The 17,653-nt window shown below is 36.5% G+C and overlaps 1 protein-coding gene across 3 annotated transcripts in view; it reads right to left on the bottom strand.

Annotated features, from left to right (window-relative positions):
- Positions 1-2,478: 2,478 nt before the first annotated feature.
- The window catches only part of LOC127944172 (beta-catenin-like protein 1), a 30,054-nt gene continuing 14,879 nt past the window's right edge, over positions 2,479-17,653 (bottom strand). Inside the window, exon 5 of one of the 3 annotated variants that reach the window (XM_052539987.1) lies at positions 2,479-2,827. In XM_052539987.1, coding sequence (XP_052395947.1) covers positions 2,700-2,827 — 128 coding nt within the window. In that variant the 3' untranslated portion in view covers positions 2,479-2,699. Of the gene's footprint in view, positions 2,828-15,376; positions 16,132-17,653 lie in introns of those variants that run through there. The other 2 variants (XM_052539988.1, XM_052539986.1) reach the window with 2 other exon arrangements.

A 17,653-nucleotide genomic window follows, 5' to 3' on the forward strand; every position in this document is an offset into this window, starting at 1 on the left:
AGATAAATGCTCAGGGAATGACCTACAGAATGAATAACCACGTTTCAGCCATTTCCTGTGACCCACACAATACTAGGATCATAAAGGGGGTGTAAAAGAATGTTCCCGCCACAGGTTTGTATCAATTTAGCCGATGCGAGAAGGTGGAAATCAGCTTTCGCAGAGCTCAACTCAATCACTCGGAAAAAGACAATTATTCCGAGCTCTCTGGGCTGTGAAATTGCTGTTGAATCACCGTTAGCGCGCCAGTGTCATAATCACTGATAAGAGATGCGTGCTGGGATACCTGCCCTTCCCGTCAATTGAAAATGCAAATAACGATCCTGAGTTTTATGCAGGTGATTTCAGAGTGAGGGTGGAAGCAGATGTTGCTCTGCGTGAGCCGCGGAGGCCTCCGACCCCGCCACGACAAACCAGAGACGAGAGTGATTGGCATTCACTACCGAACAAGAATCGCTGCGGTAATGAGCGTGTCCTTGAAGCGAGCCAGGCGCGCGCCCCGTTCTGTAGTTACCGCTCATTTGCATTTCAAGTCTGATGCATTGGCAGAGGGCATCAATAATGTTCTAGGCACACACAATTCATCATAATGTGCAATTCAACAGATGGGTAACTGTCGCACATCACCTCCTCCAATTGTCAGCATTCCTCTACAGTATTTATGCCTCCCTCTTTCTGCAAACCATCTCCCTGGTAACGTCGAGAACTTGCAGCAATCCCTGACCTCCAGAGACGCAGGGAAATACAGAGATCTAACAAATAAAGCCGTGCTACGCCAACAGAAGCACGGAAAGGACAGCCAGAGGATATTTAATATGCCAGGAGCATTAGCCGGGAGCGGGAAAGTGGAGCTCCTCTGAGGACGAGGCCGATGGATAAACAAAAGAGAACGTGCGGAGAAAGAGTCAGTGAGATAATGACTCCGGTGCACTTGTCCCGAGGCTAAAGGACAGGAAGTTATCGCTCGAAGACGACGACGGGGCGGGAAATGAGGAGATGCGTCTAGCCTCTCGAGGTGCATGCCAGGGTTTCGGAGCCGGTCTGCGGTGGACGATGACCAAAGGGGACTCGAGGTGTCGATGTCTGATAAAGTGCAAGCTGTAATGAGACTGCGGCACTTAATTAGCTGAAAAAGTACAGCACCGCCTTTCTCTACTCGTCAAATGAAGACGATTCATCAAGGCCCAGAGCCACACAGTGATGTTTTTGTTACTACAATAATAATTTCCCAACATAATGTCTGTTTTAAAGTGCTGGCCCTACAGTGAGCATAAATCCAGTGTAATGGCCCCCCGTTCGCCCTGCCGAAGAACTCCGCTGGATTGATTCAATTTGGCTCTAGAGCTTTAACAATTATTCTCAACCTTCAGCTAAAGACTCTGTCCGTACTAAAGGAGAGCTTAGTAAGCAAACTGTCTCTATACGGCAGAACGTTCCCTGGCCGTGGCAATACATAGCCTAAGCCCACGGGAAAAGGGGAAGCAGCGATTGTAAATTAACAAGCAGATGTAAGAGAAGTTAGAAAACGAGAGAGTTGTAGCATTTTCTGGCTATAGCTCAGCAGGCCTGCTATTAGCAAGGGATTGGGATTCTCTGGCTCATCGCCACTGGACAAACATCTCATTAATGGCCATTAGAATCACAGCAGCCCTATCCTCTGAAAGAAAGAGAAAGATCAAAGCTAGAGTAAGAAATTAACTCTCAACAATTGCAAACAAAATGTATGTGTGTATATATACACACATCAATGAAAAACCGGAAGTATTACGAAATCTAAAACAGTTTTTTCCAAACCAGAGCAAATCATCATGGAAATCTGAACCAACTAATACTTTGTTTAAAAACATTGCATATTTTTATGCTATGGAAGTCAATTGGGACCAACATCTGTTTAGAATAACTTCTTCAACAGAACAAACAGCATTTATACCTTTATAAATACAGGTCTAGTAATCACAACCAAGGTCCTTAAAAACAATGTACTTTTATTGGTCAAATGAGGGAACCCTGAGTTTACTTTCAGATCTATGGTTTAGCTTATTGAGAACTCCGAAATACTCCAAATACGCCTCCAAAACTCCATGTGTTGACATTTCCCATTGAAACCAAAATAACAGAAACAGAAACTGAGAATGGCAAACGCATAACGCTTCCAGTAACACAATAGCGTCCAATGTTTGACACGTATTCCAGGGAGAAGCAGCTATAGGCAAAAATAAATACAAAAAAGTAACAAAGTAAAATCCACCAGCCATTAGTAGGTTTAGAAAGTTAATTTTGGACCCAGGATTCATATAAAGGGATCTGTATAATGAGATGAGAAAGACAATGCTGAAAAGATGGAAAAGTCACAATCAGCTGTCTACATAAATGCAACAACTTCCTAAATTATGTTTGAGCACAAGAGTTGTTTACTGTATAAATTGGTCTAACGAGACATTAAGTCTTGTGGAAGGTGAAAAGAACGACACACACAAAAAAAGAAAAGCACAAACTTTAATTAAAAGAGATGTTTTGACAAAACATTTGGCTTAAAAAATAAAAACAACAATAAACATGAACAAAATATGTTTGAAATCAACAGATGCAATATCTAGATCCAATCTGTTGGGATACAATCAGACACACAAATGTTCCAGCATCAGATTGTTCTGGTCCAGTCAGGACAGGAGGAGGACTGTTCATCAATCCAGGAATCATCACAGAAAAAGTGCTGAAGAAAACCCACGCCGAGCTCCAACTGGATTCTCAAGCAGTTCCAAAATCCTCTTCTGCTCACTTTCCTTAAACTCCTCGCTCTTGCCATCGCCAATATTTTCTGCGTCTTCTGAAAAATGAGAGGGAAAAAGAAACGGGATGTTTAGTAATTTGGATGAATTTCATGTACACCGCCGAGCCCTGCCAAGAAAGCCTTCCTAATGCCGTCTCAAAGGAGACGCAGTGTACTTCAAAAAAATCAAAGGGAGAATTTGTATCCCTGAAAGTATTAAAAAAGAGTTTATTTTTAGACCTCCTCCTTCATATACGGAGGAACGGATGAAAAGAGCTAGGAGTTCAAGGTTCTAGGTAGTGGGATTTAAGAAGTACCTTCCTTAATTGGGCAAATAGCTTTAAGATCCATGGCTGTTTGATATGTGGCTTTGAGAGCGTGTTCCTCAGGAAGATTAAATCTGCTGCTTTGATTGAGGTCTGGCTATTTCGGGACACTTCAGTTTCTGGTAACATGCAGCGAGCTGGCGCAGTGCCTGAGAACGCAAACAGCTATAGACACTACGATACGGGCAACATATGCTTAGAATGAGACTCTTATGACCGCTCTGGACCAATGCGATCGGACCGCAGTAAGGACACTTACAAGACTCCTCGACTTTACACAGAATGAGCTTGAGATCTTATTGATTCACCTAGAAATCTTCCCATGCACTAAAGCTCTGAAATGGCATTAGCATCTGAATTACAACTCCAGGAAAAGCATATGGAAAGGCAAACAATATTGGTTTTCGGCATGTGTTGTGACAGTGTGAATTTGCCGAATGGAGAATTAGATTTGAAAGCTGCAGTGGAGAACAAGATCATCCTAGATCTAATTTCAGTTTCTCACACAAAAAGGAAAAGAGCTGCATAAAATAAATACAAATTTGAATGCAAAATATAACAGCATACAGTTTTACAATAGAGTTATTTTCATTAACTTAAATGGTATTACTTTGGATTAGGGAACAGATATTCACTATTAACTACGAGTTTTCACTGAATAAACATCTTATATGCTGCTTATTAATAGTTAGTCAGTTGTTAAGTTTATGTATGTGTAAAATATGGTCACGCAGAATAAAGCATTAATATGTGCTTTACATAATAGTAAATGAGCAATATGCATGCGAATAAGAAACTAGTTAATAGTGAAACCTGGTCTTTAAAATAAAGTGTTACAACAAAAAGTTTTTTTTTTTTTTTTTTTTATTGTTAACTAAAGCAAAGCTGATCTATTTAAAGTGAAAAAAAAACTGACTGAAGGATGAGGCACAAAAATTGCATACTGGAAATAATGAAAAAAACTAAAATTAAAATACAACTAGAACTGAAATAAAAATAGTAATAGTAAAAAAAAGGAAAATAATAAAAAACTGAAATCTAAAACTGAAAATGCACAAATAAAAGCTAATTTAATATATTAATAAAATAAAACATATTAACAATCTTATAGTTTAGAAACATTTCTAAAATAACACTGGCTTGCAACTAAATTAAGACAAATAAAACTGAAATGACTCAATTGTCATTTGTAGGTGAACAATTCATTTAAAAAATATTTATTAATGCGGTTTCACATTAATATTTCTATTTGTGTTTGGCAGATGCTTTTATTAAAGGAGGTAAGTGACGTTACAGTACACATGTTCCTGCGTTCACTAGGAATTGAACCCATGACCTTTGAGTTGAGTTGAAGCTATAGAAAAACCTGTCAAAAATGCTGGGTTGTTTCAACCCATCTTTGGGTCAAATATGGACTAATCAATTTTTGGGTTAAAAATGTAAGCAAAAAAATTTGTTGAGTTACTCAATATTTGACCCAAAGTTTGTTTGAAACAACCAGGATATTTAAGAGTGTGTCTTTAAAATAACAAGCAATGACACAAATTCGTTCAAGAAGACCAGGATTGTGGATTAAAAATGAAATGGTTCTATTTAGATTTCATGCTGACTTTAACAGAGGTTTTTGGGAGTGTACACAGCAAGCATGTAAAGGTAGACACGCTCTCAGATTATTTTCTAAACCCTGGGACAGAGGATCAAACCCAATGAAACATTGATAAATTAATAGAATGCTGGGTTTTTTAAAGAAGGGAAAAAAGCGAAGTGGCACATTGAAGCACAAGCCCGAGGGCTGGAGAAGCGGGTGAAATAACACGGAGGGAGGATTGGGGGAGTCTGCGTGCTGGATGATTTGAGGGGGATTATCTGTTATGAGCTCAGAGAAGCTGGAAACAGAGGCTCTTCCCACTGACACCAGTGCACACAGCTCAAGACAATGACACAAATGTTCAGGCCACCAGGCGTTTTCATTTCCCAATCTCTGTCGCCACCAAACACAGCAAATGAAACCTGTATTCACCAGTGATTTCATGCTTAACATCAGGGTAACTACAGAAGGTTAAACTACAGAAAATGAGCAATAAACCCTGACAACGGCGTTATGAATGTTGCTTCTCTGCCTCAAAACTTACACCAAAAAACTATTTTGTAAAAACTAATGCAAAAATTGGTTTAGCTTATAAGAATGCAACAAAACAAGCCAGTGCTTTTACTAATAAGATGATTAGTCCATTTATTAAAAAAATGAATTGCAATTATTCTCTCCATTGAGAAATTATTATAACCTTCAAATTGTCAATCTTATTCCAGATAAATAAATAAAAACACAGAAGGATAATGTAGACAGAAGAAAATATAGATCAAGTTGAATGAGGTAGATGAAACAATATAATTATTAGAGCTGGGTAAAAAAAAAAAAAAGGATTTTTTGAATTTAGTCGTTTTTTATGTAACGGTATTGATTCACAAATCCCAAGAATCGATTAGTGAAGCCTGTCAGATAATGAAGGGAACATCCAGTACATTGTTACTTCTGATATGAAACAAAGTCTCAGATTTCAAATTCTGTTCATTTTACGTTTAATGCCGTTTTGATGTGGAGTGCTTTACTACTAGTTACAGCATGAAATAAACATGAATGAACATCCGAAGGTTTGTTAAAAGAAAGAGTATAACTTACCGAAATCCATATTGTGTCTCATGTAATCCCTCAGTCAGTGTCAGACAGAATGACAGCATTTAAGAAATGCTATAAAGAACGATTCAAAACAATTGTGTGTGCATTGAAACATTTCCATCAGCCAAACCAGTAAAAACCGCGATGACAGTTAAACCGCGGAGTCTAACTCCTCATGTAACGCTTGTTTTATTTTTCCTGTGACTGTGTTTAATTCCACGTACAGGAAGCACATATGCAGGAGCGTGAGAGCTGCCCGTCTGACACCGAGACCAGGTGAATATTTGACAGATCTGACCCTCACCAGCTGCTGGGAGAACGCTTTCACACTCCTCCAGCAGCTGAGAGCGTCTAATCTCACATTACACCCGTCACATGTCCTCCACACGCCGCAGGGCCGGCCAATCCATGACCATACGTCTGAGGGACGCCATAACAGGTGCCAAATCACTACAGAAGGATATCAGTGGGTTTAAGATTCGTGCAGTTAACAATTTAAGTGTGTTTTCTTCATTTTACTTAAGGCGTAAAATACCCAGTCATAAGTCGTAACTGAGAGTTATACATCATCTGGAAGCTGAATAAATAAGCTTGTCATGGCTTGTTAAACCATTGATGTATGGTTTGTTATGATCGGACAATATTTGGTTGAAAATCTGGAATCTGAGGGTGCAAAAAAAATCGAAATACGGAGATAATCACCTTTAAAGCTGTCCAAATTAATTCTTAGCAATGCATATTACTTTAACACTGTGAAAATTAATAGTATTTAAATAATTATTGATATTTTAATAAACAATATTAGAATCATGAACTGGTGCTAACGATTAATTTAATTGTAACTATTTAATTTTGTTACTTGCATTGTAAGCTTAACATGTTATTTTTTACTCGGAATTGTAAGATAATAATAAAAAAATATAATAAAATAGACCTGTATGATTTACTCTAATGCTATGAATAATGCTATTAATATCATAAATCATATTACATAATATATTATTTATTAAATGCAACACAATTACAATATTGTGTATTTAATGGTGCTTAAATTTCCCTTATTTGGATGTGATTTCAAAATTTCACCTTCACACTTATCTTAAATAGTTAGGTTTGGATCAAATAACCACAATCAACTGCAACAGACCTAAATATGACCGAAATAACCAAAATTTGACACATTTCCAATTTCAATATTTTGGGATTTAAAATCGGAGTGTTTTCTAGAATCTGTGGTGAACGACTGTGGTCTAAAGGAGCTAAGAATAAGTGAAATGGCTGTGAGGTGGCACTTGTAACCCAGACAGCATTAGCTCACATTAACAGCACCTTCTAAAGAGCAATGCTTCCGTCTTTGAACACCCTCGAACGCCTCTCAAAATGAAGCGCTTTAATCTCTGTCACCAGCTACAGCACAACGTCCTCCCTCTGATCAATCATTAATGAGGAGGAAGTGCAGAACTTAACAAGAGCAGAAGGAAAGGGCTGGTGCTTTCCATTAAGAGGTTTCGCTGAGAAAGCAGAAGACAACAACCAATCAGACAATATTAACTATGAATAGTTTATCAATTTTGTATGTGCATATAAGTATATAAGTGACCATGGAACCCAAAACCAGTCTTAAGTGTAATTGAGTTGTATACATCATATGAAGCTGAATAAATCATCTTTCCATTGATGTAATGTTTGTTATGATCTGACAATATTTGGCTGAGATGCAACTATTTGAGGATGCAAAAAAAAAATCGAAATACTGAGAAAATCATCTTTAAAGTTGTCAAAATGAATTCTTAGCAATGCATATTACTAATCAAAAATTAAGTTTTGATATATTTACGGTAGGAGATTTATGAAATATGTTCATGGAACATGATCTTTACTTAATATCCTTACGATTTTTGGCATTAAAGAAAAAACTATAATTTTGACCTATACAATGTTTTTTTGGCTATTGTTAGAAATATACCCCAGAGACTTAAGACTGCTTTTATGCAACATATATAAATATATATAATTTAAGATGCTAGCAGAATATATGTAATTGTTTTTCACAATTTTTGCCAATATTTGATCATCCAGCCCTTGTCAAACAGATATGGGACACAACAGCTAGAAGCTCCCTCAACACAGCACACTGTTCACTAAAGTTTCATAAAAATAAAATCAAGAGTTGGGTTCTTCCCAAGAGAAATCCTGGCTGGAGTAAAGTGTAGCTGTAAAAAAAAGAAGGTCAGCTGTTGAGACTTAATCAAGGTGCTCTGAGCTGAAGAGTGGGCGAAGCCGAACACCTCGTGGAAATAAAGAGAGAAATACTCTGCAGCGCACAGCAAAACTTTAGCTTTAGCAACAGAGAATCTGCTTCAGCACGTGTGTTCATGAACGACTCGAATCTATCCTGACACCTGATGAGACGCTGCTTTACACGCTTTAGCCTGAGACTCAACTAGTGACAAAACCACCAGTGAACTTCAACAAATTCAGATTAAAGTGCTTAAGGTTTGCAAGTCCTGAAAGACCAATATGAGATCAATGGCATTATACAAAGGATTTCAGAATTCACCTGACTTTTAGGTAAACGAGCTTGTGTAAAACATGTTTGATTCATTGGTTATTACAATTAACTTTTTATTTATTCATTTATTTAGTTTTTTTGTGCATTGAAAAATGACAATAACACAATTACCCCACGATATCACATTAATGTTATGGAAATATATATTTAAATTTGGCTTAGTATTCAAATAAAATAAATAAAATAAAAATAATAGATAGTTGTGCTGCCTTCAATTTATGCAAAAAAAAAAAAACATATTTACATTATATATTATAAAAATACATAATACTAAATGTGTACTATGTTTCTTTTTTCATCTTCCTAAAATTCTCACTTGTAGAGATCAGTACTCAATAAGATTTGGGAGTATAAAGTTATGGAATGGTTTATCGCATCTAGCAAAAAATAAATAAAAATAAAATAACATTTGTTAATAAAAAAGCATTTTAAAAGATGTATAAAGGTTAATTTATAGTGCTGCCTTGTGATTGTGCATTGTTTTGTTTTATTTTTTGACGCTTTTTGTGTTTGTTTTTGGAGTACATTATTTTGGTTTTTTTTGATATATGTTGTATTTCATTTGATGCGGTCATTTATATTTACATATTTGATATTGTAATTTAGCGCTTTCCTTAATTTCTTAAATTGTAACTGTTTTCTTTATTGTTTAGGTGGAAGCTTCAAATAAATCCTTTTAGCTGATGTAAAGCTGATGTATTGAAGTTATGAAATTTAGGTGGCATATGCATTCCATTGTTATAAAAATATTACAATAACAGTGTTTTTAGCATGTTGATAATATGTTTCTAACATGATTAGAATATTTGCAAGCATGTTTCTAGCACGATTAACATGTTTCTATCATTACCATGTTGCTAGCCAGTTTTTAACATGATAAGCATGTTGCTAACATGTTTCTAACACAATTACAGTGTTTTTAGCAAGTTTCCATCATGATTAACATGTTGCTAATGTTTCTAGCATGATTAACATGTCTGCTAGCATTTTTCTAGCATGAGGCTAACATGTTTTCTAACACAATTGCCATCTTGTTAGCATGATTAGCATGTTGTCAGCATTTTTTTATTAACGTTGCAAGCATATTTCTAGAATATTTAGCATGTTTCTAGCATGATTAACACATTATTAGCTTGGTTCCATCGTTACCATGTTGCTAACCAATTTTTAACATGATTAGCATGTTGCTAACATGTTTTCGCAACACAATTACAGTGTTGTTAGCAATATTATACCATGATTAGTATGTTGCTAATGTGTTTCTAGCATGATTAACATGTTTGCTAACATTTATTTAGCACAATTACCATGTTGTTAGCATGATTAACATGTTGTATCCATTTTTTGATTATTTATTAAACATTTTAGATTTATTCTTTTGCATTTTTTGAAGATAATTTACTTGTTGCAAGAATGTTTTAGCATGTTGTTAGCATGATTAACGCATTATTAACATTCTTCTATCATTACCATGTTGCTAGACAGTTTTCTATCATTATTAGCATGTTGTTAACATGTTTAAGCATATTGCTACCTTGACTTTACATGTTGCTAACGTTTTAACAATGTTACTAGCATGTTTTAATACACACTTTGCTAACCTGTTTTATCATGTTGTCCTAGGATAGTCATTAAGCTTTGCTGGTGATATGAAAAATGAATAGCAAGAAAGTCCCATGCAGATTGATTCGCAGCACCATGCATGTTAAAAAGGCTCTGGATGGTGATCTCAGATCACTTCAGAAAGGTGATTTTTCACACACCTCAGCTTTACAGCACCTGCAGATGAATCTAAAGGGACAAAGATGTTTGCCATTTGTTGAGTGCCATAATTGCGGCTATTGACACTGGCCTCTCCAGGGGATTTCAATCTTTTCGAGCATAAAACGCTGGCAAGCGCACACGTGTGTGAGAGTGTGCACGAGCAGAAAGGCTTGTGAACACAAAGGGAATGCCGCAGGAACAGCATGCTGGCGAGAGCTGGCCGTCACGGGCTGCTGAAGACACACAGAACGTGGCTCTGATCACGGCGAGAGGCTTTCTGAGAAAACAGCGCTTAAATTTTGGCTAAACCATTCAGCCATTCTCCAACAAGGACAGGTCAAAGCACATTCAGTGCAACTCAGGACAGCATGTGATTTTGTCCTTTAAAAATGGTTTGCATTGGGAAAAGTGGGATTTTGAGCAGGGCGTGCAGGATGAAGGTCAGACTCACCTTGCAGAGCATCTCAATAGTGGCCGTCCCTTTTCAAATCAATTTGTGATTACTGCTGCAAGCATTCATTCGTGTAGCTCAAGAAGTAGAGCATGCGGACATGGTTTTCGATGCATGAGCTTATGAAATGCATGCATTGAATGCAATGCACTGTTTTCAGTTGCAAACAAATTGAGGTTTCTAAGGAAAACATTCCAGGATTTTTCTCCATACAATGGACTTCAATGGGGACCAAGGGGCTGAAGGTCCAAATCACAGTCCCACCATCCCATCCGAGGAATAAGGCTCTTATCCAGTGAAACCATCAGCCATTTCCTACAAAAAATTGAAATTTAATATACTTTTCAACCACAAATGCACATCTTGAACTAGCTGGACTTCATGCATTATGGAATCCCATTAGAAAGGTCACACGCGGTTAGCTCTTCATCTGTGTGCTCCAGTTCAAACAGGTAATGCAGGACAACTTTTTTCACTAGATAAGAGCCTTATTCCTCGGCTGGGATGGTGTTGAACTCTTTGAAGCTGCACTGAAACTGCGATTTGGACCTTCAGCCCGTTGGTCCCCACGGAAGTCCATTAAATGGAGAAAAATCCTGGAAGGTTTTTCTGAAAAACCATCATTTCTTTGTGACTGAATTAAGAAAGACAATAACATCTCATATGAGTAAATTACCAGGAAATTTGTATTCAGGAAGGGAACAAATCCTTTAACAAAGTAAATATTTTTCATGCTGATTTAATGAGTTTAGTTCCTACTTAAGGCTGATTTAAAGAGCGGGCAAAAAACATGTTTATAATCATCACGCTGTCAGAACAGACTGTTTCCATCTTTCGCAGGAATTATTCAAGTCTTGTTACAGAGGTACAGCCTTCGGCAAGTCAATTACACAAGTGCAAATACCAAGCGGCTTCACCTCCGGGAAACAGTGATTTTTAGTCACTTCCTGTTGGAGAACCGCAGGCTGGCACAGGTGTTAATATGACAGGCAGAACAAAGCAGCGCCGGGACCTGTGATCGAGTCTCACGGGACACACAGAGACTAAATTAATCCCAGCACACCCTGCCAACACTTCCTCCGTGTGTGTGTGTGTGTGCTCACATGTGGGGCGCTGCGGCAAAACCAGAAAAGCAGAAGATGAGCACACCGAATGCAGAGGGGGTTTATGGGGGTCTGTGTTTAGGAAATGCAATTCAGAGAGAATTTGTAGCTGTCATTAGACAGTAAAAGGAGGCGAGACGGGTTCACATGAGCGCGGCGCTGACAGCACTCCGAGGCGTTTTTAAACAAGGGCTCTGCTATGGGTGATATACTTTTATAGCACTCGGAGAAAGCCTCGAACGCTGATCCATCTGGAGGGAGCTCTGGTGCTGCGAAACACGAGCAGACATTTCCACAGTCATAGTCCTGTCACCGCTTCTGAGACACGATTTATAGGCCTCTGAAGAAGAGCAGTACCTCAGATAAGGTGGAAGCACACACACACACACACACACACAGTTAAATCAAAACACCTGCACAAAGACCAGAAACAAGAGCTGAGCGGCAAATTGAACATTCACAAAATGCTCAGTGGTTTTGCTGGTCATCATATAAAAATAAAGCAAATTTGTTAGTTGTGTGATGATGCATATAAAAAAACATTAAGAACATCAAGTAAACCATTTGGCTGAAAATTTAGGAATAATTAGTTTAGGGAATTTTTCAAGATTTGAAATCTGGCAACCGCAAACATAGACACTTGTGGAGGCTTGCTGTTACTAATGCAATATAATGCAAACGCCAAACTAAAATGAAAAATAGGATAAAATAATTTTAAGGTAAATATAACAGACAATTATGCAATAACTGAGGTAAGATTTGTAATTGGGGCCTGATCAATCTTGTGATATAATCCTTGATTTTTACTGCATTTTAATGATCTTGTTTAGGGTAGAAAAAAATTTAAGATACACTACGGTCCATAAATTTGGACAGTTTTTTTACAGACATTTTTTATTCAGCAATGGCACAATAAATTGACCACAAGTGATATTAAAGAAATTTATAATGTTACAAAAGATTTCTATTTAAAAAAAAAATGCTTTCTATTCATCAATGAATCGTGAAGAAAAGAAATGTTTCACAAGTTCTGAAGCAGCACAACTGTTTTCAACATTGATAATAATCAGAAATGTTTCTTGAGCAGTTAATCAGTATATTATTCTGATTTCTGAAGATCATGTGACACTGAAGACTGGAGGAATGATGCTGGAAATTCAGCTGTGCATCACAGGAATACATTACACTTTACAATATATTACAATAAAAAACAGTTATTTTAAATTATAATGATATTTCACAATTTTACTGTATTTTCATCAAATAAATGCAGTCTTGGTGAGCAGAAGAGACTTTTCAAAAACACTGTACGGACTCAAACCTTTTGAAAAGCATTTTATATATTGAATATGTTTAGAAGGCTTCAAACTAGATGATATTATTCACTCAGTCCAAGCTGAAACATCCCTGAAAACCATCTTGAACACACACACACACACAGACACAAGAATGGATGAAACATGAGCCGCAGGAGTCCACATCAGTGCCCAGATCACATCCTCAACACACACACACACCAATATCCCCCGACACACACACACATGCTCACACACGAAGCACAGTCTACCCTACAAACACAACACACATTCAGGGATGTTGGCTGGTGAAATACAGTAACACAACGTGGAATAACTGCTCAATCTGACAATTATCATCAGTTAGCTTCTGCCTTCAATCATCTCCACGTTAATTAACGCTGGCTGAGACCCACAACTTACATCATGAGAGTTACAGCTCTGAAACCTGATTGGATGAGACTAAGAGCGGCAGTAAAAAGTGAACACACCAGTGAGCACACGCCAATTACATTCTCCATTAATAAACGTTACAAAATGTCAAATAAATATTTATTACTAATATTACTCTTTTAATAAAAGCAATAATAGCAATAATAATAATAATAGATTATTTTAAAATTATATGAAATAATATTATATTTTTTTATGTTTTAATTAATATGCAATAACAACAACAATACTCCTGTATTATTAAATAATAAATAATACAGTTATATGCAATATTGTTATAATGCAAATGCAAAAGCATGCCAAGATTAATACGTTAAGTGGAGCACAACAGTGAGGTTTGTTTGGGTGTTTGTCCAGTTGTGACTACACAGACTCCAGGTCCTGTAAGAGCACCTTTAGAGTAAAAGTTTAACAGCGTTCATCTGTAAAGTGGAGTGGAGCGAGCGGGAAGCGTGTCGAGTGTCCTACAGATCCCACAGTGAGGTCTGAGTCTGGTAGGTTTGCTCTTATCTTCACTTCTCGCTGAGGAGAAACTGCCAATCAAGTGTGAATCTTACGTGCTTCTCTCCTTCCATCCTCTTGTCTGCGAGCTGAACGGCTTCCAGGTGTTTAAAATGCAGCTCCATGAGTCTGTCGACCTGCAGAGGACGAGCGTGTTACAAACACAAGATGTGCTTTAGGACACGCATTTGTGTTCGGAGAATGATTTAAGAAGACGAATGGTGTCTGTGTTAGTTAAAGACAAGCAGAAGCATTCGTCATCCTCCTCCGAGCAATTCCTGTGACAATCTGAAGACGAACTGAAGCGAGGCGTGATGCCCATACGGCCGAAATCTTTTAGCTGGAGAAACGACCCATAATGCACTGCAGCTGTCAGAGTGATGAAACCGGCCCCAGCAGGACTGTGAGGGTTATTTTAAGAGAAGTGACTGCTGAGCGATGGAGACCCCCGGCAGAGACTAAAGGAGACGTATAGCACTGGAGAGAACTGAACACAACACCAGCGTCAACAAAACTATATAAAACAAGGGAAATAAAGAACGAGAAAAATAGAATGGAAAGAACAAACAAGAGCAAACCAAACCTGAAAGGAAAATAATTAATAAATGCATAAATAAAATAAGATAAACAAACAAAGAGCAAACACAACTAATGAAAACAAATGAAAGAACATATGAATAAATGAAAATGAGTGAACACCAAGAAACTGAAAAAGACAATAGAATGAAAAAAGAAATCAATGAATTAACAGTGAGGTAATTAATTGATAAACTAACGGACAAAGAAAGAAATAGAAATAAATAACCAAGAAACAAGAGCAAACAAAACAGGTCAGTAAATAAAGATCAAATGAAAGAAGGGATTAATAAAATAATAATAATAAAAAAAGATCAAACAAAAACCAAAACAAATGGCAGGAAATAAAGAAACCTGATGAAAGACCAAACAAAAGAAATGGGTTTAAAATAAATGAATAGACTTCAAATAAAAAATAAAACCATGCATGATTGTATAAAAGAAGAACAGCAAAAGGATAAATGAAAATGAACAAACCAACAAATCAAAAGAGAAATAAATGAGACTAATTACAGAATTGATAAATCAACAAATAAAAAAGACAAACAAAACAAAGACAAAAACAAACAACGACAAACAAAGCAAAGAATAAATGAAAACTGACAAACCAACAAATCAAGTGAGAAATAATGAATTAAAAACAATGACAAACAACAGGAGAAAGAACAAAAACCAACAAACAAAAGCAAACCAGACAAAATGTCAAGAAATAAAGAACAAAAAAATTGATTAAGTTGAAAGAAATGAAAGGAAAAAAAGTGAAAACACCAAAAAAATTAACTATAAAATATGATTAGAAAACAAATGTACAAACAAAAGTAAGAGGATTAACAAATAGCAAAAAATAGCAAAGATAAAGTAAACCAATATTTGAAACAAAGAACAAATGTCCAACTCAAAGAAAGAATAGACGAGAGCACAGAAGAACAAATAAAATAATGAATAAATAAAAGCAAACAAAAAACTAACATACTACTGAAAAGCAAAAGAGAAAACAAAACGAAAACAGGATACTGATAAAAGTTTCAATTGCAGAACTTGTCAACGGTTCAGAGTTTATTACAAATGTGCAATCAGTTAAATTTCTAACCACAGTACATTTCTGTTAAATGTTTTTGTGAAAGGCTTTTATTTTAAGTTTGTAAATTCTATTTTATATTAACTCATAAACAAGACGGCAAGGTTTCATTTCTAAAAGAATTAGACTTTATGCTCATCACAACACTAGAAGACTTTATATCATCTTTATGGCAGCGTTAAACCCTTCTCTCCTGAAGTGCTCTTTTCTCGTCGTCTTTAGAAGCAGAAGATAATAAAGCCGTATCGTCAGCTTCTCGCAGTCGTGAACTTGCTCAGGAGACGACTTCTCTGCTGCCCTCTGAGGTTCTTCATCATGGAGGCGATGATGGAGCACACCAGAAGAAAACAAGGCGTTAGTGTCCTGATTTAACCATCCATTCACTTTACATGAAGTAAAAGCAGTGATCGATGAGTGTGAGGTGACGGCGATGTGCTCTTCTAGACGAGGAAGATCAAACCAAGTGAACACAAGAGGTTCCACTGCTGCTTTATAGACAAGTTTCAAACTTTCTCTTGTTGGATTTTCACTTCTGATCAAACGTGGTGAAGAAGAGACGGTAAAACTGCAAAACAAAGCTGAATATGAGAGTCTGAGTTATGCAGAAATGTTCTAGCGCTCTTTTTGTTATCTGGGTGATCTCAATCTATGCTTATATTGCCTTTGAATCACTTTTTTTTTTTTACGCTATTTGGGTTATATAAACTACTGATCAGAAGGGGTTTAAAAAAAACAATCTTTTGCTCACCATTTACTTTATTAAAAATACAGTAAAAACAGTACAATTTCTGAAATATTATTACGATTTAAAATAATGGATTTCTATGCAAATTTATTTTAAAATATAATTAATTTCTGTGATCAAAGTTGTATTTTCAGCATCATTCCTCCAGCCTTCAGTGTCACATGATCTTCAGAAATCATTATAATATGATGATTTGCTGCTCAAGAAACATTTCTGATGCTTAAAGTTGAAAACAGTTCATATTTTTATGGAAACTGTCATGCATTTTATTTTTCAGGATTTTTAATGCATAGAAAGTTAAAAAAGATATATGAGTAATATTATACATAGTGCTGGGCGGTATACCGGTTCATACTGAAAACCGGTGTATATTTTCGTTACGATATTAATTTTTTATATTCCGCCATTCGGATGTATTTAATTACTCGAAACGAATTAATTACATTCGAATTTAATTATATTCGAAACACGAATGTTATGCTGTGCCGCGGCCGCGAGACACTGTTTCAGACGGACCATTTACAATGTTACACTTTCTAAGCAGCGACTGAGAGGCGTGGTGAGGGTACACTCAACAGTGCTCTGGTGCTACGTTATAACGTCTGTTTCACACATACTCCATCTGCAGTGCATATGCGTCGCGTATTTTTTTGCGCACCAATGTTAATGGATTCCAGCGTTCACATTGCTCGCGGTTGCAGTGTGTCAGTGCGTTTTAAGGAGGGGTGCATCTGCAGCAGTGCAGCGATCGTTTACGTACCGAGTCTTTTCGTGCTGTGCTGCATGGGCTGAATTAAAGCGACAGCGCATTGTTCGCAAGAAAAATTAACACGGATTGACATGGAAATGCAGTCATTTCACAATAAATGTATACTGATTAAACCGGTTTCACACGCTACACATGGTTTTTTGGCTAGGTTTAAAACAAGAAAAAGTGCACTTTTAGATAAACAAGGAAAACAATATATATATATATATATATATATATATATATATATTCACATTTTGGAGGCATAAAAACAAAGTTCATCTGTTTAGACCAATCTGACGTCGACCAAAAGACCATTTTATGCAAGTGCTGTCAGGCTTAAATCACGTCTTGCATTGAAATGCGAATCAGAAATGCATTGTACATCTGTTTATGTATATAAAAAAAAAAAAACTCATAAACAGGGAAACATAATTTAGAAAAAAACTGTGATATAAATTTTTGTTCAAACCACCCATCACTAATTATTCATGTCTTTACTGCCCCTTTTGAACCATTTTCATCTACTGCTACAAAAACAATAAAGTTTTGTGGAAAGCATCCACACAGAGCCAAAAGTTATAAGTTACTCAA

The sequence above is a fragment of the Carassius gibelio genome, chromosome A23 (assembly GCF_023724105.1).
Source record: "Carassius gibelio isolate Cgi1373 ecotype wild population from Czech Republic chromosome A23, carGib1.2-hapl.c, whole genome shotgun sequence".
Lineage (NCBI taxonomy): Eukaryota > Metazoa > Chordata > Actinopteri > Cypriniformes > Cyprinidae > Carassius > Carassius gibelio.